The following is a 27,594-nucleotide window of genomic DNA, read 5'->3' on the forward strand; positions in this document are numbered from 1 at the left end:
CATGTGTAAAGCTTGGGGTTTGAACCATGGAAAGAGGAGACACTATCAGTGGAGTCTCTTTCCCTCTCTACCAGAAATAAAATGAATTAAAAAAAAATTGCCTGTAAGTGAAGGAATTGAGCATGTGTGAGGCCTTGGTGCCAGCAACAACAAAAAAGACTATTCCAGTAGTATACAGAAACATTTTATTATGGTATATTGATTTATCTTACATCTGACACTTTTACTAAGCTGACTCATTCAAGTAATTCTTCAAAAAATCTTTTTTCTGTATACATTTTTAATACCTATGAATAATAACAAAGAACTTTGTGCTTTAAAGTAGTTAAATGATAAGTTTTATGTTACCTATATTTTACCACAGCAACAAATTTATTGTGCATAGTTGTTAAATTTATTCAGATGCTTTTTCTGCAGCTATTGAGATAAAAATAGGGTTTTTCTTCTTCACTCTGTAGATTCGGTGAGTTATACTAGTAGATTTTCTATTGTCGAGTTAACCTCACAATCTTGATCCAATCAGAATTCAGTTCCTTTTTTTATCTATAGTTAGACTTGGTTTGTTAATATAAACATAAAATTTGGTCTGCTACCATAAACAAATTAATTTATATGCCATATTATATAATAATTATATAATTATTATGTATTATATTTTTACTTCACATCACATTCTCTAAACTTACATATAATATACAACAAAGTGTTATATTAAGTATAACATTTAAATAGGACATCATATATAAACTATATAAGAGCACAATATGAATTCATGTAAGGTGTTGTTTATATTTATTTAATATTTTATATATATAATTCTATGTGTAAAACACCTTGTGCATCTATTATTTAATATATAATGAAGTATGTTAGATATAAGACATTCATACTGAATTTTTACATCTTTGAGTGATGTCATCTATATTTTCCCTTTCTTATAGTATTCCTGATTAATTTTACTATCAAGAATGTAATATTATTATAAAATGATATTCTTACCTTATTTTACTTTTCTATTATCATCCTGTTTCCTAAAATAGCATACAGCAATCTCTTTATTATATGTGGCATGCCAGCATTTTTTTTTTTTTAATGCGCAGGCATGCTTGTTAAACTTTGTGTGTTGGGTGACTTCTGTGTGGAACTTGTAAGACAAAATATCGACATGTAATAGTATTTTATTTATTCTTTATCTTTTGACCAGATTATTACTCAACTCTGGTTATGGTGCTGGTGTCTGACCCTGAAACCTCTTACATGCAAGTCCCATACATCATTGCAGTGGTATCTCTGTGACTCCCAAAACTTTTTGTTTCATTAAGACACAGAAACAGAGAGAGAAAAAAAGATGGAAGCACTGACAGTTCCCCTAGTGCCATAGACTGTCCACATAGTGCAGGCATTTCAATGTGGATTAACACATGACAAGGCATGTTTGCTACCTAGTGAGCTGTCAGCCCCCTCAAATCTTTTTATTTTACTTTATTTATTTATTTATTCCCCTTTTGTTGCCCTTGTTGTTTTATTGTTGTAGTTATTATCGATGTCATTGTTGGTGGATAGGACAGAGAGAAATGGAGAGAGGAGGGGAAGACAGAGAAGAGGAGAGAAAGACAGACACCTGCAGACCTGCTTCACCGCCTGTGAAGCGACTCCCCTGTAGGTGGGGAGCCAGGGGCTCAAACCTGGATCCTCTTGCCAGTCCTTGAGTTTGGCGCCACCTGCGCTTAACCCGCTGCGCTACCGCCTGGCTCCCCCCCCTCAAATCTTAATGGTTAAAAAATATTTCGAATGCATAGTCTTATGTTAGTAAAATGCTTATCTAAATGTTTCTACTTCTCATTTTCAAATTTGCTGATATAATTTTTTTCTAGTCTGCATCTGTTCCTGTTCTTTTACATTTCTAGTGTTATTGATTTGTGGTTTTACCTTCCTTCAACATTAATTTTGTTAGTCTTTTATCAAAGAAACAATATTTGATTTTCTGTACCTTATCTTTGTATTCTGTTTGATCACTTTCTGTTGTTTATGATTTCCTGCTCTCTGTTTTTAAAACTCTTTTTGTAATTTCCTGGTGGATGTTTATCTCATTAATAACCAGATTTTATTCATTTCTATTATATAAGATGTAACATCAAATTTTTACAGAATTTTTAATCAGTTCTGTGTTTTTACTCATGCAACCTTTAGTATGCTTTTTTTTTAGATTTTTTAAAATCACCAATCATATGGAATTTTAAATTGAAATTATCCTAATTTGCTTCCAGTGTAATGAATAAACCTGGTTAGTACGAAACAGTATTAAATTTATCTAATGACTTAGCATGTTGCCTGATCCCATATAAATTTCCATGTGTGTTGGAAAAGAATGTCTATTCCAGTAGGCTGGTGTTCTAATCTGAGAGTTACAGTTCATCAATGGTATATAAAACTAATCTGGAGAATCATTCTAGCACTGATGTCTTTTGAAAATGATAAAATAGGAAACTACTGGAAGGCAACCTATTGTGGAGTCTAAACATTTTTTGTGGGATTTTTCACTTGTGTATTTGTGAAAGATTATAAGCTTGTATAAGTTGGTAATAAAAATGCACTACCTTATTTAAGGTCAGAGTCAAAAAGGTCTAAAAAATAGTAAATGAAATGTTTATGTTTTTCCAGACTTCTATTCTTTCACATGAAATTATACAAGTACTCACTGTAAGAATTATGGTTGAAGAGGACATAGCATGGGAGTGAGAGTGTTTTGCAGAAAATTGAGAAATTTTACCCATGTATCAAGAACTGTATTTAAACCCTTAATATCCTCAATTAAAAAAAAAGAAAAGAAAAAAAAAAAAGGAAGACACATTAGCAAGTTCTGCAATCATCAGCCTTTTTTTTTATTTTCCTTTTTGTTGCCCTTGTTGTTTATCCTTGTGATTGTTGTCATTGCTGTCATTGTTGTTGGATAGGACAGAGAGAAATTGAGGAAGGAGGGGAAGACAGAGAGGAAGAGAGAAAGACATCTGCATACCTGTTTCACCGCCTGTGAAGCGACCCCCTGCAGGTGGGAAGCTGGGGGCTCAAATCGGGATCTTTAAGCTGGTCCTTGCACTTTGCACCATGTGCGCTTAACCCACTGCACTATCGCCTGACCCCCCAATCATCAGCCTTTTTAGAGCAAACCCTCTGAAGCATGTTACTCAAGAAAACAAAATTCTTCAATGAGTATTTATTGAGCCTCCCATATGGAAAACATTCTGATGGGTCATAAGAGATCTGGCAGAAAGAATAAAACATAGGCAAACAGGCGAGATAAAGGGATAGTGGGGTCCCATTGTGTCTCTTAGATACCTATCAAGGAAAGATTAGAGGTTGTAGCTTTGTGTAAAAGACTATGCTGTAAACCATTAACACCTCTATGAAAATAGTAAGAAAAAATAGTTCTTTCCTTTAAGAAGTTATGATCTGGGGGTTGGATGGTAGTGCAGCGGGGTAAGCGCACATGGTGCGAAGTGCAAAGACCGGTGCAGAGATCCAGGTTCAAGCCTCTGGCTCCCCACCTGAAGGGGGTTCACTTCACAAGCAGTGAAGCAGGTCTGCAGGTGTCACGCCTTCTCTCTTCCTATCTCCCCTTTCCCTCATGATATCTATCAGTCTCTATCCAATAAAATAAAAATAAATAAAATATGAGACTAGAGGGATAGCATAATAGTTATGTAGAAGAAGTTCATGCTTGAGGCTCTGTGATCCCAAATTCAATCCCCAGCACCACCATATGCCAGAGCTAAGCAGTACTCTAGACTGGATCTTGGAGTGTCTCTATCCTCTCTCTCTCTCTCTCTCTCTCTCTCTCTCTACCTATTTTTCTGTCTGTCTTTCACTGAAATAAACAGAATTTTTTTAAAATTTTAACATAAGGCCCATTAAAGGAAATAAGATAAACACACAGTGTAGTTACCATATTAAACATCATGTGACCAGTGTCACAAGTGCTGCAAATACACTTAGAGCAAAAATAAAAGCAATAAAAATTATATTAGAAGTAATAGTTGCACTGCTAAGTTGTTAGAGGGTGTAAAAGTATGGAAGGATTTTGATAAGTGTAATCAATGAACAATGATTGAGATGAGAACTAGCAGAAGAAACTGCCAGATTGGAGAAGAAACATAATTTTTCTGACCCGAGCATTAACAAGTATGTAGAGATAATCATTTTATTTTGATTTTTTTTCTTTTCTCTATTTTTGCTACCAGAATTAGTGCTAAGACTCTACAGCTCCACTGTTCCACTGCTCCTGATGGTCTTTTTTTTTTCCCCATTTAGATAAAAGATTAGAGACAGAGAGGGAAAGATAAGGAGAGACAACACAGCACATCATCACTGCTTAGAAAGCAGGCCCCAGGGAGTTGGGTGGTAGCACAGCGGGTTAAGTGCAGGTGGCACAAAGCGCAAAGACCAGAGTAGGGATCCCTGTTTGAGCACCCGGCTCCCCACCTGCGGGGGGGGGGGGTGTCACTTCACAGGTGGTGAAACAGGTCTGCAGGTGTCTGTCTTTCTCTCCCCCCTCTGTCTTCCCCTTCTCTCTCCATTTCTCTCTGTCCTATCCAACAACAACATCAATAACAACAACAATAACTACAACAATGAAACAACAAAGGCAACAAAAGGGAATAAATAAATAAATATTAAAAAAAAGAAAGCCGGCCCCAGACATATACATTCATGTCGTCACCAAGGGGCTCAAACCAGGTCCTTGGGTATGGTGAAATGTGCTTTACTGTTTGAGCTGTCTCCTGGCAACAATTAATGTTTGAAGATGTGTTTATTTAACAAATGAGGAGACCAGAGCTCCATGCTGTCATATGTGCTACATAACATTGAACCCAGGTTCTCATGTCCATAACACATTGTTCTCCACTCACTGAGTCACAGAGAACCATTGTAAATTTAATTTAAAATCCTATGGCAAGCTCGTGGGCACTTTTTAAAGGGCAACCGTCTACAGGGTTAAGGTAGAAATATTTAGAAATGTAAAATTGACAAGCAAGAACATTTTCAAAAATTACTGCATGAGCGCGTTGGCAGGTGGCCTACCCAGTAGAATGCACCTGTTGTCATATGCAGAGGCCTGGGTTTAAGCCCTGGGGTACCACATGGGGTTTTACAGATGGTGTAGTGGTTCCTCTCTCTCTCTCTCTGTATATATACAGAGAGAGATCTTTACCATATATATATATATATATATATATATATATATATATATATAGAGAGAGAGAGAGAGAGAGAGAGAGAGAGAGAGAGAGAGGGAGAGAGATACCTTCACCCTCTAACTAGAGAAAAGATACATGGCTTCCAGGAGTGGTGGAGTTATGTAGGCATCAAGCCCAAGTGATCCCTGCAACAATTTATTTATTTGTTTATTTATTTATTTGTTGGCTAGAGGCAGAGAGAAATTGAGAGGGGAAGAGGAGAGTGAGAGCGTGTACAACAGAGAGATACTTATAGCACTGCTTCACCCCTTGTGAAGCTTTCCCCATTAGGTGAGGACCGGGTTCTTGGACCTAGGTCCTTGTGCATTTATAACATGTGTGCTCAACCTGCTGCCCCACCATGTGACCCCATAAAAATTGTCTTTTACCTATTACTTGAAATAGGAAGAACCTGTGTTTATTGACTCCCACAATCAAAGAAAAGCTATGACATAACATGCAACAGTCTTCACACACATGAGCCAGATGAAGAAGCTTCCACAAAGAAGACACATAAGGAAAGCATCCAGGCAGTAAGAAGACAAAGACTCTATAGGGAAAATACCCCACCATGTGACAACAGCTGCAGTCAGGAAGATAACTCTACAGTGAGGAACTTTATAGGGGCAGGAGTGGGGGAATATGACTCATAGAGGCCCATGGCACTCAGATTCCATTATCCTATAGTTTCAATATTGGAGTGGGAAGCCAAAAATTATAAACAGTGGTCGTAAATGTCAAATCATTTCTGATGATCTCTGAAACTTGCTGAGAGTAACCTTGGTAGATACCATATTCTATCCTATTATATTATATCCATAGTAATGGGCCCTGGAGACAAGTTTCCAGAGGAGAGCTTCATCCAAAACTACTAAGTAGTTATTTTTTTTCTTTTAAATTTTTTAATTTATAAAAGGGAAACATTGACTAAACCATAGGATAAGAGGGGTACAACTCCACACAATTCCCACCACCAGAACTCTGTATCCCATCCCCTCCCCTGATAGCTTTCTTATTCTTTAACCCTCTGGGAGTATGGACCCAAGGTCATTGGGGGATGTAGAAGGTGGAAGGTGGCTTCTGTAATTGCTTCCCTACTGCCTATGGGCATTAACAAGTCGATCCATACTCCCAACCTGTCTCTCTCTTTCCCTAGTGGGGAAAGGTTCTGGAGAAGTGGAGCTCCAGGACACATTAGTGGGGTTGTCTGTCCAGGGAAGTCTGGTCGCATCCTGCTAGCATCTGGGAATCTGGTGGATAAAAAGAGAGTTAACATACAAAGCCAAACAAATTGTTGAACAATCATGGACCTATAGGCTGGATTAGTGTAGATGAGGTGTTGGGGGGGGGTCCTCTTTTTGTAGATAGCTAGTAGGCATATTTTAGTTATATTTCAAAGGGCCTGCAGCTATACTAGTGGGTTTTGCTTTTTTTTTTTTTTTTTTTTTGCCTGAGCCTGAAATCTGATATGCAGGTGTTATCAGTCATTTCTATCAGGAACAACAAAATAAACCCCTTTGTGGACCCCCATAGGACCTTCCCCTCAACTTGGATCAACAATGGTAGAGAATGTTCCATCCTCCAAAGGGAGACTGGACAACATACTCTATGCTACACCTGAGGAAGATGGGCTGATACTGGGGCATCTTGGAAAGTTTCTACTCAGGACAACAGAATGTGAGCTCAGATCTACAGGAATGCAGAGGTCACATAGTCCCCTAAACTGAATGTGGGCCCCAGATCACATCAAATTGATGGGGTTTACAGTCAATAGTATTTAAGTAGTTAATTTAAATAGGGACTGAGAAACAGTTATCAGGAGTGCTGACTCCAGGTAAACAAACTGACCTGGCCCACACCAAGCCCCTACAGTCAGCAAGCACCTTGGAGATGTCTCAGAGCTATCCAGCAAGGGGGTGCTGTCCTCTGCTATGCTCTCTTGCTGACCCACCACCTGCCAAACCCTTCTGCCTACCAGATTCAAATTGTGCACTCTTTTACCACTTGGGATTAAGACTCCAGCCTCCTTTCAGATCAAACTACTACTACTGGACACTCATCACCTTGAACTCCCTTTCACCAGGTTCACTGAAGCATGGACCCCTAGCACAAGTCCTCAGGGATCAGCAAACAGAATGAGGAAACAGGAAATCACTGTCACTGATAAATCCAAACAAAAAACAGAAGAAAACTCCAAATAGTACAGAGCTATGTAAACTTGCTAAAATCTTCAAAGTAACTTTCCCAGGAATGCTCACTGAAATGAGAAAGTCAGTGAAAGAAAACCTCAACACAGAGAGAGTATGATAGAGTGAGAAAAGTCCTGACAGAAATATTAGAATGAAAAAGAACAGTGACTGAGCTAAACAACATTGCAGAGTAGCTCAAGAGCACAAAGCCAAAATCCAAATAAGAGGCCAGTCAGCACAAGATTAAGAAAAAGGAAATCATCAAAGAGAGGGAAAAATAATGAAATCAAGTAAAGATAAGAGAGTTACGGGACAATGTCAAGAAAAAGAACATCCGTGTCATTGTATTTTAGGAGAAGAGAATGAGAAAGAGACATATTTCTTATCTGAAGAAATAGTAGCCAGGAATGTCTCCACAATGAGGAAGAAGATAGACACTAAGGCTAAGGAAGCACAATAAGTTAAATCCCAAAAGATGCACGAAACACACAAGAAGGCAAATGTCAAAGACAGAAAATGCTAAAAACATCAGAAGAAAAGATAAATGTCATATATCAGGGAACCCACATAATAACACTTTCAACTGTTCAACAACGGACAGTCTTAAGACCAAAAAGGAATAGCTGAGATACTCAAAATGTTGACTTGTGAAGACCCCAGCCAAGAACAATTTGAAGAAATCATAAACAGTTCTTCAGACAAACAGAAATTAATTACCACTAAACTGGCATTACTAGAACTACTAAAGGGACTTCTTATTTTATTTTATTTTTTTTAAGTTTGAGACATTCAAACCAGTTTTCCCCTTTCATTTAATTAGTTATTTGTGATACTGTAAGTTAATAAGATTGTATATTAACACCATTCCTACCACCAAAGGTCTGTGTCCCTCCCCTCAACCCCCATCCCATGAAGCTGAACATCAACTCTCATCCTCCACCCAGAGATTTTTTTTACTTGTGGTGCCCTACTCCAAACTCAGTCAGATTCTGCTTTGAATTTCCCTTTCTGTTCTTCTTTCTCAACTTCTGTTTATGAGTGCGATCATCCCATACTCATCTTTGTCTTTCTGGCTTATCTCACTTAACATAATTCCTTTAAGCTCCATCCAAGATGGGTCAGAGAAGGTGGGTTCATTGTTCTTAATAGTTGCATAGTGTTCCATTGTGTAAATATACCACAGCTTTCTCAGCCATTCATCTGTTATTGGATACCTGGGTTGCTTCCAGGTTCTAGCTATTACTAATTGTGGTGAAAATAGGTATACACAGATCTTTTTGGTTGGATGTTCTGGAGTTATTAGGATATATCCCTAGAAGCGAAATTACTGGATCATATGAGAGGTCCATTTCTAGCCTTGTGAAAGTTCTCCAGACTATTCTCCACAGAGGTTGGACCAATTTACATTCCCACCAGCAGTGCAGGAGGGTTCCTTTGTCCCCACAACCTCTCCAGCATCTGTTGCTGCTGGTAACTGATATTTTGAAGGGTATGAAATTGTACTTCTGAATCATGTATAATATTGGAAACCAACATTACCTCAATAAATAAATAATTAGAAGTTATAAATTAAGAAAAACTAAGGGAGTCGGGCTGTAGCGCAGCGGGTTAAGCGCAGGTGGCACAAAGCACAAGGACCAGCATAAGGATCCCGGTTCGAACCCTGGCTCCCCACCTGCAGGGGAGTCGCTTCACAGGCGGTGAAGCAGGTCTGCAGGTGTCTATCTTTCTCTCCTCCTGTCTTCCCCTCCTCTCTCCATTTCTCTCTGTCCTATTCAACAACAACAACAACAATAATAACTACAACAATAAAAAAACAACAAGGGCAACAAAAGGGAATAAATAAATAAAATAAATAAAAATAATAAAAGAAAAAAAAGTAAAACTAAATAAATTACTGCTTTTGAATGTTGTATGAGAGACTAACGATTAGAATAGTCTAGACCTGAAATTAAAGGATTGGGTCTAAGTTTATGATAGGAATATAATGACAAATAAAGCAGGGTCAGGTAGGGATTTTGGAATTAACAAGAAAACACTCAGTTAAGGTTTTTTTTTTAAATCATAGGACAGTTTAGAAAATTGGTTGCTACAACCACTGAATATATTTCTATATACTTCTCTCTCTCTCTCTCTCTCTCACACACACACACACACACACATATCTTATCAATAACTCTTTAAAATATTTTCCCTGGGGCCAGGTGGTGCTGCATCTGGTTAAGTGCACACACTACAGTGCACAGGGTCCTGGGCACAGGCCCCTGGTTTCACTTGTAGGCGGGAAGCTTCATGAGTGGTGAACTAGGGCTGCAGGTCTCTGTCTCTCTCATTCTCTATCTCCCCTTCCGTCTAGATTTCTGGCTGTTTCTATCAAATAAATAAATATAATTAAAAAATGTTTTTCCTTGTGAGAAGTAGCCCCTTGATTTTGTTGTCAAAAACTTAAATTCTCTCACAGCATCTTCCAATAATTAAGAGGATGCCCTCGGAGTAGTCATAACCTTTCTGTGTCTGCTTTGCTTTGCTTTGGAGCACTCAGCAGGGATAATATATGACATAGCTAACCACAGTGATGGACAAAGAAAGGCAAGTGTCTTAGTGTTCCTACATCAGTGCAGAGCTGTTCAGCAGAGCGGAAAGGTGGAAACCATCCCAAACAGAGCAATCAGCCAACTAGAGCCACTTGACACCCAGCCAAAGCAAATGCCACCCCAAAACTAGCTGCTTTTAATATTATAGTGCTTCCATCTCTCTCGCTGTTTCAAGTTCTCTTTTCAGTCAGTTTCATAGCAACCACGGCCCTTTAAATTTTTAGGAAGAGTCTCTTATTTTTCACATTCCACAGCCTCCTTTCCTAGTAAAACATAAACAAATTAATTTTCAGAGTGAAAAGCCTTTGATTTGTGATGATAGATCTACTAGTATCATTAGATTTGTTTCAAAGGACTGACACTTGTTTTGTAACTACTGTCATTGAAGGAATGATTTTAAATAAGCAATTTCAAACACCAGGAAGGCTTACTATTTTATACATTCAACTTCAGTTTTTGGGTTGTTTTTTTTTTTTTTTTGCCTCCAGGGTTATTGCTGGGGCTGGATGCCTGCACTTCGAATCCACTGTTCCTGGAGGCCATTTTTTCCCTTTTGTTGCCCTTGTTGTTTATCGGTGGTGTTGTTACTGTTATTGTTGTCGTTGTTGGATAGGACAGAGAGAAATTGAGAGAGGAGGGGAAGACAGAGAAGGGGAGAGAAAGATAGACACCTGCAGACCTTCTTCTCCACCTATGAAGCGACTCCCCTGCAGGTGGGGAGCCAGGGTCTTGAACCAGGATCCTTACACCAGTCCTTGCACTTTGCACCATATGCACTTAACCCGCTGCGCTACTGCCTGGCCCTCTCAACTTCAGTTTTAAGAGATAAAATATAGGCATGGGGAGATAGCATAGTGGTTATGCAAACAGACTCTCATGCTTGAGGCTCCCAGGTCCCAGGTTCAATCCCCCACACCACCATAAACCAGAGCTGAACAGTGTTTTGGTTAAGAGAGACAGAGAATAATATGCCTTGACTTTCCAAGATTTTTCTATGTGGGAAGAAAAAATTTTTAATTCTGTATTTTATCAGTCCTAAATTTGTTAAATAGAATCCCTGAATTGTATTAATGAGAAAACTGTGTTAGCTAAACACAGGATTTGCTCTTTCCTGTAGATGTGTGTCGTGACCTTAACTATAAACCATTCATGATCTGGCCTGAAAGGTGAGATGTCATGTTATATGTGAGATCTCAAGTAAGATAAAATAAACAAACAAACATATAAATAAATAACATCAAGGTGCTAGATGTGAGAGTCATATGAGTGAATGAGTGAGTGGGTGAGTGAAAGAACCTTTTTAGCCAACCAGCCCAGTCAAACTTACAAATCTTACCCCATGTAGAGGATGTCATATGGACACAGACAAAAAGGGGATGAGTTTGTGAGATGTACTTGAAGAACTGCATGTGTCTGAAAGTGGCATAGGATCATAGCAGGGGAGGGGTACAAGATGAGGTTAGAGATATGTGCAGAGGCTGGATCTTGACTGGCCTACAGTTAAGGTCATGACACACATGTACAGGCAGGAGTCAGCAAATCCTGCAGGCTCTTCCTTAAGGTAAGATATAATCAGAATCCAACCACTTCTCAACATTTCACTCGTACCACTCAGGTTCTGATCATCACTAGCTCTTGAACAGATTGTGGCAGCAATATCCTGACTGATGTTACCATCCTTAAAGAAGCTCAGCCTGAGGAAATTGGGTGGTAGCGCAGCGGGCTGAGCACAGGTTGCACAACACGTAAGGACTGGCATAAGGATCCCGGTTTGAGCCCCGGCTCCCCACCTGCAGAGGAGTCGCTTTACAAGCGGTGAAGCAGGTCTGCAGGTGTCTGTCTTTCTCTCCCCCTCTCTTTCTTCCCCTCCTCTCTCCATTTCTCTCCTATCCAACAACAATGACATCAGTAACAACAACAATAATAACTACAACAATAATAAAAAAATATTGAAGAAAAAAAAGAAATTGAGTCTATTCCTAACCCATGGTTAAAACATGAATAGATCTTGCCACTCCTCAACGTAAAACCTTTCAAGGATTTTTTTACTGTGCTCAGCATACCCAAGCTTTTTTTTTTTTTTTTTTTTTTCCCTCCAGGGTTATTGCTGGGCTCAGTGCCTGCACCACGAATCCACTGCTCCTGGAGGCCACTTTTCCCCCCTTTGTTGACCTTGTTGTTGTAGCCTCGTTGTGGCTATTATTATTGCCCTTGTTGACGCCATTCGTTGTTGGATAGGACAAAGAGAAATGGAGAGAGAAGGGGAAGACAGAGTGGGGGAGAGAAAGAGAGACACCTGCAGACCTGCTCCACCGCCTGTGAAGCGACCCCCCTGCAGGTGGGGAGCCGGGGGCTCAAACCAGGATCCTTACGCCGGTCCTTGCGTTTTGCGCCACAAGCGCTTAACCCGCTGTGCCACCGCCTGACCCCCCCCCCCAAGCTTTTTTTTTTATAGATCTCCCTAGTACTTATTACAACTTAACATGCTGTTTTGTTGACTTATATATGCTGCTCATTGTTGTTTCAGTAGAATGGAAACCGCATATGCATACTTCAGTTTTATTTCGTAGAACTCTTGCTAACACCTAGAACATTCCCTGCTAACAAATTGTCAATATATGTTGAAACAATGAATGATTGAGATCCAAGATAGCAAGACCTTTACCTCAAGAGTAACTGTTGAACTGATTTATTTCAGTTTATCCCCCCGCCCTTAACTTCCTTTCCCCCAGTTTATCGTAACCACTCTTAGTTCTGACCTTTGTGTCTTCAAACCATTTTATACTGAAATGAACTGAGTTTTGTGAATGTATACAAAAATATATATAAGGAGGGGCCAGGAGGTGGTACACTCAGTTAAGCACACTCATACCATGTGCAAGGACCTAGGTTTAAGCCCCCACTACCCGTCTGTAGGGGGGACTCTTCACAAGCAGTGAAGCAGGTCTGGAGGTGTCTCTCTCTCTCTCCCTTTCTATCTCCACCTCCCTTCTCAATTTCTATCTGTCCTATCTAATAGGAAATAAAAATTAGAAAAAAAAAAAGAGGACAAAAATAGCCACCGGGAGCAGTGGATTTATCGTATCAAGCCCCAGTGATAACCCTGGTGGCAATAATAATAAAAATGAAATATATCTAAGGATAGTTTCATTGTTCAGCCAACTGAGACTAAGTAAATGTATACTATTATTTTTTATAATTTTATGGGGTAGGGGGCCAATGGTTTACAATGTAGTTGTGGGCACATGAGACAGACCCTTTGATAGGTCTCTGGAAAACAGTCTCACCTCAAATTTAGGTCATTTTCCACCATTATGTACCAGGATTCCAAAGCTATTCCCACCACACACACACACACACACACACACACACACACACACACACACACACACACACACACACCTTCCCCAGAACTACAGAACTATTCACCTTCTTCACCTCATCTTGGATGGAGCTTATATGCTTCCTTTAATGTGTCAATTGCCCCTGGTGTGATAAGTTCTCTGAAAACATAGTTGTCCTCACATATGAAAACAGAGGTCTTGGAACAGTGAGAAGACTAATTGTAAGAGGACCTAAAGGAATGTGAGTGGATTTCTGGTATAAGTCACATTCTCATGTTTTTAAATACAATCTCTATGTTCCCTGGATTGGTTATACTTTAGTTCTTGGCACTGCTGCTTCCATGCTGTGAAAATGGACAGCTTCTATTTTCTCAGTCTTCGTAGGGGTATTAAGTATTTGGTTTCTTCACAAATAGACCAGAGAAATATAACTACAGAATAACACTGTGGACACATTTAACAATATTTATTTAGTGAGTAAAAAAGCTAGCCCTTTTGTTACCTTGTCTGCTCTTCCAGCCAGTAAATATTATTGTGACCAGAAGGTAGTATTAATTACCTTTGTGCTAACATTTAATAGATATTTTCATGTACTTTGAAAGGTGAGAAATAGTCATCTGCATACTTTCTCAGGGTTTCTTTCAGATGTTCAGTCTACATAAACTGAATACTAGTTAGATGAGCAACATCTTATTGAATAGCTAAGCAGATGAAGCATAGTGTCAGCTTTTAAGGTACTTGCTGGGCTGGGGACACATGTTTTTATGTTATACATGTTACATATGGTATTATTTTTATAACAAAAATAAGATACAGCAAAGAAACTTATAAGAGGAAATATAAGTATATGTTTACTAAAATTATCCATATGTAGTTAATTGGACCTGTATAATTAAAATTCATGTTTTTCAAGGTTCAAATGAACTAATATGTCACCATCTATTCTTTAATTTTTTGCCTCCAGGGCTATTGCTGGGCCTTGGTGCCTAACACTAGGAATCCAGGGCTCCTGGAGGCCATTTTTCACATTTTTGTTGCCTTTGCTGTTGTTATTGTTGGATAGGACAGAGAGAAATTGAGAGAGGAGGGGAAGACAGAGAGGGGGAGAAAAAGACAGACACCTGCAGACCTGCTTCACCACCTGTGAAGCAACCCCCCTGCAGGTGGGGAGCCGGGGCTCGAGCCAGGATCTTTACACTGGTCCTTGGACTTAGCGCCATGAACACTTACCCTGCTGTGCTACCACTTGGCCCTCATCACCATGTATTCTTCTATTATATAACATATAATTCCTACAAGTTGTGACTAATCTAATTTTGGCAGTTATTCAACATTTAACTTATAGGGTTAATAATAAGTTCTAGTACCTGCTCAAGAAATTTACCTCCTAATATTTTTATCAAGCAGAAATAATTAATCCCCTTTGGTTATTTCAATTCCTATCTGAAAACATGGCTAGATGACAAATAGTGAGTCTTTTCTCCAGTTGGCTTTGTTAATTCTTTCTACAGAAAGGAGCTGGCTATCATCTGGATCTCTTTTGGGTGGCCATCCTCATGGTGGTGTGCTCTTTCATGGCTCTGCCGTGGTACGTGGCTGCAACTGTCATTTCCATTGCTCACATTGACAGTTTGAAGATGGAGACAGAGACGTCTGCACCTGGAGAACAACCAAAGTTTCTTGGAGTCAGGTATGTTAAGTCAGAGGAAAATGACTCTTCAAAACACATCGTGCACACGTCTATGTGTTAACATGAGCAGATAAGCAGATGTGAAGGAGAAAGGACTGGCAATGATTAATTTATTCTTATAGTTGCTGCTTGAGAAAAATGATTAAATTTTCCTGAGTCCAAAAATTCTTTTAATTTGCTGTTTATGATACATACCTTTCCTTTGATTAGGAAAAAGCTAAATGATGCAATGCAAAAAATGCAAACAAACTATCTTCTTCAGCATGCCCATCATTTCACTGCTAAGGTACTTCCTCTGTCACAGTCATATAAAGGTCAAGCTCTTTTATTTTTCAGCTTTTTTGAGACTCCCAAGAGACTCTTAAGATTGGTTATGTTTTTAAGTTGCTACAAAAGAAAGGGGATTTTAATTTTCCAACTCATCTTCAGTCATCTGAACTATTGAGAAAGTTTGGCCTCCAGCTGTTAAATTTGGAGAGCCATGAAGGGCAATGATACAAGACCTTTATACTCTTGCTGAGTACTTTTTGCAGCAGTCTCTGCTCCTGAGCACTTGGGTGAATAGCCCTCATGACAAAGGCATAGTTCCCACGCCACTACAGTGTGTGGTTCTTTCTTTGGGGGTTAGGGGGCGGGGGGAGTGTTGGATGGGAACCACATTTGTTAAAAAGTACTTGTGTTGTTATAGATTTAGAAATTAAACCAGTGGAATTTGTTGCACTATAAAATTGGCCTAAGTGGTTTTTGAATTAGAATGCTGGACAATGTAATATCTGTCTCCTGTACAAGCAGGTATAATTACACAATAGTACATGCTGTTTAAAATGAGGGCTCCAAAGAGGCCAGTAATTGATGGTTCAAGAACAAATGATGCTTTTCATTTTTGATTTAACATGCACAGGGTTTAGTAGAATTACTTCTCTGATGAACTCAGGTTGCATATTAAAATATTTTGAGAGAATTTTAAGAGTATCTTAAGCATATTTGCTGTCCTTGAGGTACTAATTACAATATCAAAAGTATTGTTGTTTTAGTTAAACATTGATCATGGATGGTGGAAAGATGAGCATTTCTGTAGAAAGAAAAGATGGATTGGTAACTCTTTGACTTTGTTTTCAGGGAACAAAGGGTCACTGGAACCCTGGTGTTCATTCTGACTGGTCTCTCTGTCTTCATGTCTCCCATATTGAAGGTAACTGAAATAAATACTCACCTCTTCCACCTCAGAATACTGACCAAGAATTATATGTGTGAGGAGTAGACATTCTTCTGAAATACCTGCAAGTTTCTCATCATTTCTTTTTTTTTATTTAATTTTTTTATTATCTTTATTTATTGGATAGAGACAGTCAGAAATCAAGAGGGAAGGGAGGGATAGAGAGGGTGAGAGATAGAGAGACACCTGCAGCCCTGCTTCACCACTTGCGAAGCTTTCCCCCTGCAGGTGGGGACTGGGGGCTCAAACCTGCGTCCTTGCGCATTGTAACGTGTGCGCTCAACCTGGTGCGCCACCACCCAGCCCCTTTTCTCACCATTTCTGTAGCACACTGAAGCATGTCACTTCTAGTTACTATTATTATCACTGCTACTATTATTCAGTCGCTTGGTTAACAATATTAAGTTACCAATATACAAACATTTTTACCTGTAAAAATGGCAGTTTTAGTCAAATTGATCTTGTTTTGCCTGAAAAGGTTTTACTCTCCTAATCTCTGTACATAATTTCTTCCTGTTACTTCCCATTTACTTGCCCCTAACCTGCCCCCAATTTGCAGGCAGCAAGCCTCATCGATAACCCTGGTGGCAGTAAATAAATAAGAGTATATATCCAGGGGGCCAGCATGTGGCTTACATCACAGACTGCGCACGTTACCATGAACGAGGACCAATGCTTGATTCCCTGGCTACCACATGAGAACACCTACAAGGAGGAAATTTCACAAGTGGCGGAGAAGTGCTATGGTGCTTCTTTCCTCCCTCTCCCACTTTTTCTCCCTCTCCTTAAGAAAGTAAAACAAAAAGGTTAAAAGAGGAAGAAGAAATGGCCCTGGGAGCAGTGGACTCACTCAGGCACTGAAACTCATTGATAAACCTGGTAGAAAAAAAAAAAATCTAGATCTTAAATTCTGCAGAGGAGAATCTATTGTCATTCTCTTGCTACTAGTGCAAAGTAAGTTACAGAATAGGTTTGAAATTGTGTAACATGATCATCTCCACTACTGGGAAGATTTGTCTTCCTCTGCTACCCCATGGACACTAACATACTAACTGGTGAGAAAGTCTAAAGACAGCTTTCTAAAGTAGTTCCCCTTACCTGCAATTTCATTTGCCACAGGTTTAGTTGTCTTCAGTCAACCATGGTCTGAAAATATCATGTATATTAAGATATTTTTAGGTCTAGGTGGTGACTTGCCTGGTAGAGCTCACACATTACCAGGCGTGAGGACCCCAGTTCAAGCCCCCAGTCACTACCTGCAGGGGGAAGGGAAGTTGCATGGGCAGTAGAGCAGCACTGCAGTTGTCTCTCCTTCTTCTATGTCTTTCTTTCTCTACCTTCTACCATACCGGAAGAAAAAAGGGAACGATGACTGCTGGGAACAGTGGAACCATGCAGGCCCTGAACCATAGCAATAAATACCCCTGGTGGCATATGTGTGTGTGTGTGTGTGTGTGTGTGTGTGTGTGTGTGTGTGTGTAGTGAGAAAAATAGAGTGACACACCATATTCACATCACTTTTACAGAATATTGTTACATTCTGTTTTAATTTCTTATTGAGCATACTTCATAAATTAAATTTTATCATGGGTCTGTATGTACAGAGTAGATAGAAGATTCAATACTGTCTGATGCTCGAGGCATCTCTGAGGGTCTTGGGACATAACCTTGCAGAATAAGGAGGAGCTGTGGTGCCACATAAGCTATGTAAGCTCATCTGAAGTGATCCATTTTTCAGACAGGTCATTGCAGGCAATTATGACTCTGTGTTCTGGGAGGATCTACTAGGAATGAATCTGCCCCTGGGTGCCATGAAGATGAGCTTGTATGACCCAACTGCAAAGTTGTATTTATGAAATCTCTTAGTGCCTTGCCTCTAGAATACGTAAACAAAAATACTTCTACGAGTTCAAATGTACCATTACCTTCACCTGATTTTTCATTTTTTTAGGTCTTCCTTTCATTAGGGCAATGTAATATCCTAACTACAAAAGTCAAATGTGTTTAAAATTTCTGTTTCATTGTTACGGTTATTTTGCCTTTAGTCTTGGGAGGTCTGTCAGCTGAGTGATTGTGTATGGTTCCAGAGGTACACAGAGAATAGGTACTGTCTAATTCACTATTTTTAGGAAAAGATGCAAGCCGTATTTTTGGCAATGCCTCTTCCTATCTATTTGCTCACCCTGCACTTAAATTTAGCTGCAGAGGAGTTAAACTAAAGCTATTTTATTATCTGTTTTACAACATTCCTTTGCCCCCTGAGATGCAAATAACCTTGGTATCTAGGAACAGATTAGAATACAGAGAAAGGACAGAGCGGTATGGTATGAATATTTACCTTTGATATTATTTGGATCACACTCATTTTGCTGTTAGTGTCCCTAGTTTCCCTTCTGGTAACTTTGGGTCAACTCAAAGAGTGATTGTGAGAATCAGTGAAAAGCTAGCCCAGTAAATATTTTTGTTAGATGAGTTTGCCAAGCTGTGGGGAATAAAATTGTTTCGTTAATATCATTTCCATCAAGTTGTGGAAAAATCTAGATTTGAAAACAAGTGTAAAATTAGCTAACTTCGGCCATTGTGATTCTTTAGTATATGTTTCAGTTGTAGTGAGATAAGCCGAAAGGAGAAGGACAAATGCCAAGTGATCTCACTTGTAAGTGTGACTTGATAAATAGGGACAGGGAGGGAGCACTTGAAATGAAACGTGGACTGGGCATGGTGTGTGTCATGGGGGGAGAGGGGAGGGTTGGATGAGGGGTCTGGCACATAATTAAATCATACTCATATGTCAGTGGTTGTGCTGTAAAGCATTCCTCAATAAAAAAAGTAATAAAGCTAATCCTTAGTTTAGGAATCATGTCAACAATTTCAGGCCATGCATCCTTCTTGCCATTAAAGTTTAATCAGTTACAAGCATTCACCAAAGAATTCTCAGTAGCTCACTGGAAAAAATCAATACAGAAAGCAATTGGTATTTAGGGTACAGTTTAACTAAAATCCAAGTTATGGTTGAGTAAAAGTCAAGATTAACAATTAACCTCAGAATTCATACAGACAGTGGTGTCAGGGTTTATCTTGAGGAGGAGGGAACTTTTTCTTCCTTTTTCACATGACCATGCGTGCTTTTAAAAAAATAAAGACAACCTTAGAGAGTGATTGTACTTAAGAGCATGCCTCTGAAAGGCTGATCAGATAAATGGGATCAGAGAACTGCAAGACTTCTCTTTTTATAATGAGATGGCTGGACACATTCCCTCTCTATTCCCAGAGCCTTGGCAAGGTCAGCGGCCTCTGAGAGGCCTAGTGATTTTCATGCTTTAAGCTTTTGTCCCCATTGCCTCCTTATGCAAGATTACTTTAAACATAATATTTATGGCCTCTGTTTTGATCTCATTGCCAACATCTGTCTTTCTCTGTGGGATAATATAAGGAATTATAGTGTCCGACATGAAGATACCCCTTGGTCTTAACCAGCCTCAAGTCTTACCACTGCTTTGGTACCGAACTGTTGGGAAGCAGGAATGACAGGCTTCCCAGACTAGTTAGTCAGTTTAGATAGATATGTGTTTCTGCAGCAGAAAGGAAATGTTGCTTGTTAGCTAGTGTTTTGGCGTGTGGGGTGAGGCACGCGGGGGGTCGGGGGGCTGACGAGCAGCAGAAAGATGAAAAGCAGAGCCTGAAGCTTGCTTGCTCCATTCTTCGGGCAAGCTGAAATAAAGACCAAGTGAAGTTCACTGCTACTTTTGCTGCCTTTAACACCAGAGTAACCAGAATATTTCTTTTTTAGATTTGTTTCGTGTTCAAATATGTGGAGAATAGCATTTAATTTGTATCTGTCAAGCTTTGCTCATACTCTTACTGTATGCTATATATTTTGCTCAGTAATAGGAAAACAAATGATAGTTATGGTGACAATAATGGTAATAATTGTTAAAAGTGGCTTTCACTTACTAAGCTTGACTTTGATATCTTGCCACATTTTGAATAACATCTGCAGAAATACACTTATAAATTCTCTTTTTTTTATTAAGAGGGTTAATGCTTTACTATGTAGTCATTGTATGTGAGTGTAATTTAATTATGCACCAGGTCCCCAAAGTTCTCTTCCACCCCTCCTTCCCCCTTCCCCAGTTCCTTGCTATGATGCTATTCATCATGACCAGTTCACATTTCACTTTGTTTTCTCCCTCTCATCCCCTATTTATAAGGTCCTGCTTATAATTTCATCCACATCATAGATAAGAAAAATTCTGGATAGCATGCCAGATTGCAGAGTCCTTAACTAGTATACCCATTATTTGAATTTGGATATTTTAAACTCCAAAGACATGGTTAACTGCTTTTTAAAATAAAGCAATACTCGCTCACAAAATCATTCAATGACTTTCATTTCCCTTGAGATGATCTCAGATTTTTTTAATCTAATTTCTAACTCTTTGACATAGAGAGGAATACATTTCCACAAACTGTTACCATAGTTAATTCATGGTTTTCTCAGTGTCTGAGAACAAAAAGAGCCACATTTTTAATGATAAGAATATTAGGTTATTATTTTAACAACATGTCCATGACAGTTGTTATATTTGAGAGGAACTTTATTATATAACTTAAAATTGAAGTTGACCTTTAACACTTTTCTCTAGCCTATAGTCCTGTCACTACATCCCCACCACCAGAGACCAGAGTTTGCACTGTAGCTATAAACCTTTCAACTCATCAGTGATGATAATGCTAATGATACTATAATTATTATTTATTAAACATCTATTATAAGCCAGATCTGAACTAGATGTTTTATGCTACTTTCCCTTCATCAGAACCACTATTTAGTTAAGAATACTGAGGACAGAAGTTGATTATTTTGTCTGGATTTCATAACTGCTAGAACCAGAAATAGAGCCTGTCTTTCTGGCTTCTGTGTCCAGACTCTTAATCAATACTCTATATCTCATTCTGGAGTGTGTGTGTATGAACACACACACACACACACACACACACACACACTCACACATACACACACACACACACACACACACACTCGAAGATTATTTTATTCTTCTGAAATATTTCACTTCCATACTGAAATCTTTGTTTTATGGAACAATAATATAGTTCATTAAATTTAGCCTTTAAAACGTTTTACTTGCTTATTTATTTATATTTTATTCATTCATTCATTTATAAGAGACAGAAAGAGAGCAACAGCGTGATACTCTGGCATATGCAGTGCCAGGGATGTAATTCAGGGCCTCATGCTCATAAATCATGAGTTGTACCACTGTACCATCTCCCAGGCTACAAAATTTCCTTTTTATATTTTTATATTTTTTAAAATTATCTTTATTTGTTGGATAGAGACAGCCAGAAATTGAGAGGGGAGGGAGTAATAGAGAGGGAGAGAGATAAAGAGACACCTGCAGCTCTGCTTCACCACTTTTGTCCCTGCAGGTGGGGACTGGAGGCTCGAACCAGGTCCTTGCTTACTGTAACATGCACTTAACCAGGTGCACTACCATCCGGCCCCTGTGTTTCCTTCTTATGGGAATATTCTAACATTAACAGATAATCAGAGGGATAAACAAGTGAAAAAGAGTGGAATTACACTCAGTAGAGTTTGAAAAATTGGTGGCATAGTCTGAATATATTAAATTGTCATTGACTTCATCTCAGTTTTAATATTCTATCTGGTTGTAGGATCTAACAACTTAATTTTTTCATTTTAATGTTTTTTTAAATTATCATATATTTTAGAATTGTGTTTTTTTTTGTTTTCTGGCTATGATTGATTCTATCATATTCTTTATATAACTTTATCTTTTGGAAATTTTTGATATGCCTGTAAATCTAGTATATTGGTCTTTGGTTTTTCAGACTTGTTTTAAAAATATGTCTGCCTACTACTAGTTTAACTTGAGATGCAGTCTCCTCCTTTAAAAGTGAAATTTTCTTTTCCTTCATTCTGGCATTTCTATTGTGATGAATGATTGTTATTGTTATAAAAGTTTTAGGACTGACCTTTTGACATGACTCATGAAACCAAATCCAGTAAAATATGCCCTGTGACCTAGAAATTCTCATTTCACCAAGATTTCCAAGCTGAAGTATATTTTTATTGAGAGCCTGCACTTAACTCCATTCTGAGTTAAGGGTACCTTCTGATTTTTATTTTGTCAAAAGGTTGACAATGTCATAATAAGTTCAGAGAGAGCCTACTGAAACACTAAAGCACAACTTTCTATCACTTTAGCATTAGAATATTTTACTCAGGTAAAATAGGAATTACTGAAGGGCTTCTAACTCATCTTTTATAAACTACTTATACTACTCTTCCCCCACCATATACCTTTCATTTCTTCCCAAGGAGTTAGACATGAAATTTTAAGGGGGAAACTTATATATTAAGGAAAAGTCTGCAAAAGATGTTTTTCAAAGAAATGAGTCAGAGTTATAAAGTGATTCCTCTGTTAGTTTATTTGTTTTTGTTTTGTTTTGTTAAATTTGTGCAGAAGAATATTCAGTAATGGAAGGAAACAGGCACATTTCAGACAATATAAATACAAGTGTCAGTACCTGAGTGACTTGAAATTGTCACTTGAAGTTCACCCCTTTATGGTGAATGCTGGACAGTACTACAAACAGAGCACACCCCCTGCAACATCTGCTTTTTTTTTTTTTTAATCTTAAGGTTCAATTAGCTGTGTCAAAGTTGTTCATCTTTTTGAAGGAAATGCATATGATATTTCATATAGATAGCTGTGCTTACTCCATATAAATTTAGGTGTACCCAATGACAGTTGGAGACAGTCATGACACAGTTTTAGGTAACCCCAAGGAGAGGCTTACAGAGATTGCGCATCAATTAATAGTCTTACATCTTTTTAAAATGAAAGTCATGCAGTGTGTTGGCCACAGTTGCTATCTTTCTAGAGATTTAGTTAAGCTTAGACTTGATTGCAGTTTTAGTATTCAAACTTCGAAAAGTGCTGAAATGATTTGAACTGCTTTTCAAAATTCAAGCTTGAAACGCTCTTGCAGTTTTCCCAGTGAGAGACTCCTTGATTTGTTTAGTTTTCTTAGTACCAGGTACATTGCAAAGGTCTAGGAATAGATGAAATTGGTGAACATCACATTGGAACTCCCTGTTGTTAAAACACTTTGTATTAATGTAAAAGGCTTTTGCTAATTAATGCATCAGGATGCATTAATTGTTTTAAAAGAAGTGTATTAGTCCATGTGTTTAATTAATTCCTTACAGATGCTTCGTGCTCTTTTCAAGCAGTGTTCTCATTAGTCAGTCCTCTTAATATTCCTGAGAGGAAAAAAAGGGGGATGATCTTTTGATGTTTGCTTAATTGAAAGAAGCATTTTTACTCCGAGTTGATAGATCATTCAGTGAAGATTATTAAAGAGGAAAAATCAACTGAGTGTTAGGAAGGGAACTTAGTCTCAGGAATGAGGCATCCCACTACTTCTATTTCTATATCACAGTCTGTGTAAACATTTGGTTGACACAGTCATTCTTTTTAAGGGGAAAGGGAAACAAACTTTTTATCCCATGTTATAGAAGTTATTATTGAAATAAGAATTACTTGTTCATTGTAAGAAAAATTGCAAATAGATATCAACCAAAAGATGAAAGTCTCCTTCCTCCTTTATTTCTAGTATAAAGGTTTTGGAAGTTTATCAGTGATGACTACAACACACTAATTAAGAGATCTCTGTACTAATGTCCTACCTTCTGGTTTCCGTTTTAGCATTTATTTACACTCTTCTCTAGGTTGCTCTTCTTGTTATCTTTTTAATCTTTTTTTTTTTCTTTCTTAGTTCATTCCCATGCCTGTGCTCTATGGTGTATTCCTATATATGGGGGTAGCATCCCTTAATGGTGTGCAGGTAAGTTTTCTATAGTAATATAATAATGATAGTTATGTTTTTTCTAGTAGTAAGAACAGTCCAGTAATAGATCTTTAAAGAAAAATGTTAATCATTGGCTGGTTTTCTTAAATGTACTTGTTTTCCTACTTTTTTCACCATCTACCATTTAATTTCAGATTTGATTGACTATACTAACTTGTATTAACAAATGTAATTATACCAAATGACAACAAATACTAGTAATACCACTCTTGGAGTAGATAGTTAAAGGGAAAATAAGGGAGTTATATTCAACTTCTCTCTTTCTCTCTCTTTATTGTCACTCTTTCAATGTCCCCCTCAGAATCCTGTTTATCAATTTGCCTTAACCCCTTAACTAAGAACAGACTGGTCTTAAGTGATTTGTTTTTCACATGGCTGACATCAATGAACAAAATCTTTGCACCAATAAAAGAATAAAGTCAATGTACTCTTTTGTTAAAGACTTGTACTTTTTACAAATCGGGTAAAACTTGTCACCTTGAAAAAAAAAAATCATTAGACCTTGTAAAGCCTTTGTTTTTTTAACAAAGGTTTAATTTAATTGGCACTAGGAAACTGGAAATAGTTCTGCAGCTTTTTGGCACCTTGTTAATTGTAACCTTATTTAGCACCTAGTGATGTTTTAAAGAGAAAAGACCACATGTTCTGTGAACAGCATAAGAGTCTATTTTAACTCCTCAATAATAGTCCTTGCATTTGTTTATTAAATTTAGATTAATTTGGTTTCAGAATTAGATGGGAAAGGGGTTGAGTTCTTCACTATTTGGATATTTGTTATACAATTCAAAATGCTTTTTACCAGTCAAAATAGATGAGTATAAATAGGGGGTTATTTGTATCCATGGAATCATCTGGCAACATAAATGGGTAAGATAATACTTTATTTTTGCCTGACATTTTAAGTACTTGTTATTCCCTATGGGGAGTGGGGGGGGGGGGGAAGTGAACCTAAAATAAAACTCAAACATTTTTGGACCTTAATAAATCTGGTTATAGCAGAATTCTGATTTTTATGTGTTCTGGGTACTCAGTGGCTGGAACACTATACATGTCTCCTCAATTAAAAGAAAAATGGTAATGATTTTATAAAGATGGGAGAAAAGATCCTTTGTTAAAGTGACAGCTAGAGGGCATCTTAAATTCAGTAGTGCTGTCCCCAGCTTTGCTCTTTTCCCCTCAGTCTTCCTCTTTGAGACATTTTTGGTGAAGATTGGAGTTAGCAAGACAATGAATATACTCAGTTTATAGATGAGAAGGATGATAATAGTCACAAGTAGTTCTGGGGGAAAGTAAGAAAACCCTTTAGTTAGCTTCCAAGGAGATTGTGAAGGTCTGGTTTACTTTTGCATTTCTCTTTTTTCCTCCAGAAAGAAAGTAGAGCTGTTGCTACAGAGTTCTCATTATCAACAGCTATTTGCTGAGATCCTTCCATCTTAAAGCTCTTATACTTGGTATTGAAACACCATTATCTGTGCAAACTCAGCACAGCACGTGACAGAGAGATGATGTTCATCATAATTTTTTTTCTTTTTTATTTAAGAAAGGATTAATTCACAAAACCATAGGGTAGGAGGGATACAATTCCACACAATTCCCACCACCCAATCTCCATATCCCACCCCCTCCCCTGATACCTTTCCCATTCTCTATCCCTCTGGGAGCATGGACCCAGGATCATTGTGGGTTGCAGAAGGTAGAAGGTCTGGCTTCTGTAATTGCTTCCCCGCTGAACATGGACGTTGACTGGTCGGTCCATACTCCCAGTCTGCCTCTCTCTTTCCCTAGTAGGGTGGGTCTATGGAGAAGCGGAGCTCCAGGACACATTGGTGGGGTCTAGGGAAGCCTGGCCGGCATCCTGATGACATCTGGAACCCGGTGACTGAAAAGAGAGTTAACATACGAAGCCAAAGAAATTGTTGAGCAATCATGGACCCAAAGCTTGGAATAGTGGAGAGGAAGTGTTAGGGGGGTACTCACTGAAAACTCTAGTGTACTTCTGTTTTCAGGTATATATTTTGCAGTAGTTTATGGATACGTGTGAACATATGCTCTCTCTCACAGAAACTGGTGTATATCTAGGTTTTGGGGCTTTGTTAGAAAGTGAACCACCTGAGATGGAATTAGAGAATACTATGAAAGAAAAGGTCTCACCTGAGTAATGAAGCTGAAGGGTTGTCATTCCACATGTAAAATCTCTGGACACAGTCTGAAGTGAAGCATGTTGAGGTGGCAATCATTGTGTTGGTTAGGTTGTGATCGGCAGATGCAATATTATTTGATATGGATTGGGAGAGGCATACGGGAAAGTGGGCCCTATCCAAGGGTTCCAGGACTGGGGGAAGTAGAGGCTCTATAGTGGAGATGTGAGGTTCCTGCTGTCTTGGGGTTCAAAAAGACAATCGATAGTTAATGTTATCATCACATTATTTGGTAATTGGGTTAACTTTGAAAAGTCCTTTTGTTAGGGTTTGCTGTACAGTACCCAGTATCTTGTATATAGCTGTGCTATTGGTTGCTTCTGTGTTCATCATAATTTTAATACCTGTTTAGACATGGCAGTGTGACAGCTTCTAGACTCGGATATCTAAATGCACTGTACTATTCATAGGACTTTTATCTGAAAACTATATATCCTTGGAACATTACTTGAAATTATGTATGATGTCTAGTAGCAGCTTCTCATCTTTCATAAGAACTGTGGCAGAGTCAAATACACACTCTAGATGTCTCTCTTCAGAGTATTTTTCTCTGCCAACACCCAGCTAGTAAAAATAGAAACTATGAGAGGAGTATTTAGAATTTTTATTTTGGGGACCAGATGGTGTTATATCTGATTATGTGCATATATTACAGTGCACAAAGACCTAGGTTCAAGGCCCTGGTCCCCACCTGCAGGGGGAAAGCTTCATGAGTGGTGGAATAGGGCTACAGGTGTCTCTCTGCCTCTCCCCATCCCAACACCCCTCCCCTGTCAATTTCTATCTCTATCCAATAATAAGTAAATAAATATTTTTAAGGGAGTCAGGCTGTAGCACAGCGGGTTAAGCGCAGGTGGCTCAAAGCACAAGGACCGGCATAAGGATCCCGGTTCAAACCCTGGCTCCACACCTGCAGGGGAGTCACTTCACAGGCGGTGAAGCAGGTCTGCAGGTGTCTATCTTTCTCTCCTCCTCTCTGTCTTCCCCTCCTCTCTCCATCCTATCCAACAACAACAGCAACAATAATAACTACAACAATAAAACAACAAGGGCAACAAAAGGGAATAAATAAATAAAATAAATATTTAAAAATATATATATTTTAAATGCAATGAAATAAAAATAATTAAGAAATAGAATTTTTATTTTGTTTTTGTGACTCTAACCTTTGGTGACTACTTGATTTCTTATACCCTCATAGTATTGTAA

The 27,594-nt window shown here is 38.4% G+C and overlaps 1 protein-coding gene across 3 annotated transcripts in view; it reads left to right on the top strand.

The window, feature by feature from the left end:
* SLC4A4 (solute carrier family 4 member 4) overlaps positions 1-27,594 on the top strand; it is a 463,215-nt gene that overhangs the window by 415,468 nt on the left and 20,153 nt on the right. For all 3 annotated transcript variants that reach the window (XM_060187836.1, XM_007523541.3, XM_060187837.1), the window contains 3 exons: positions 14,873-15,051; positions 16,171-16,243; positions 24,095-24,163. In XM_060187836.1, the coding sequence (XP_060043819.1) occupies positions 14,873-15,051; positions 16,171-16,243; positions 24,095-24,163 (321 nt within the window). The remainder of the gene's footprint in view (positions 1-14,872; positions 15,052-16,170; positions 16,244-24,094; positions 24,164-27,594) is intronic.

The sequence above is a fragment of the Erinaceus europaeus genome, chromosome 3, assembly GCF_950295315.1.
Source record: "Erinaceus europaeus chromosome 3, mEriEur2.1, whole genome shotgun sequence".
In the NCBI taxonomy this organism is placed as follows: Eukaryota; Metazoa; Chordata; class Mammalia; order Eulipotyphla; family Erinaceidae; genus Erinaceus; species Erinaceus europaeus.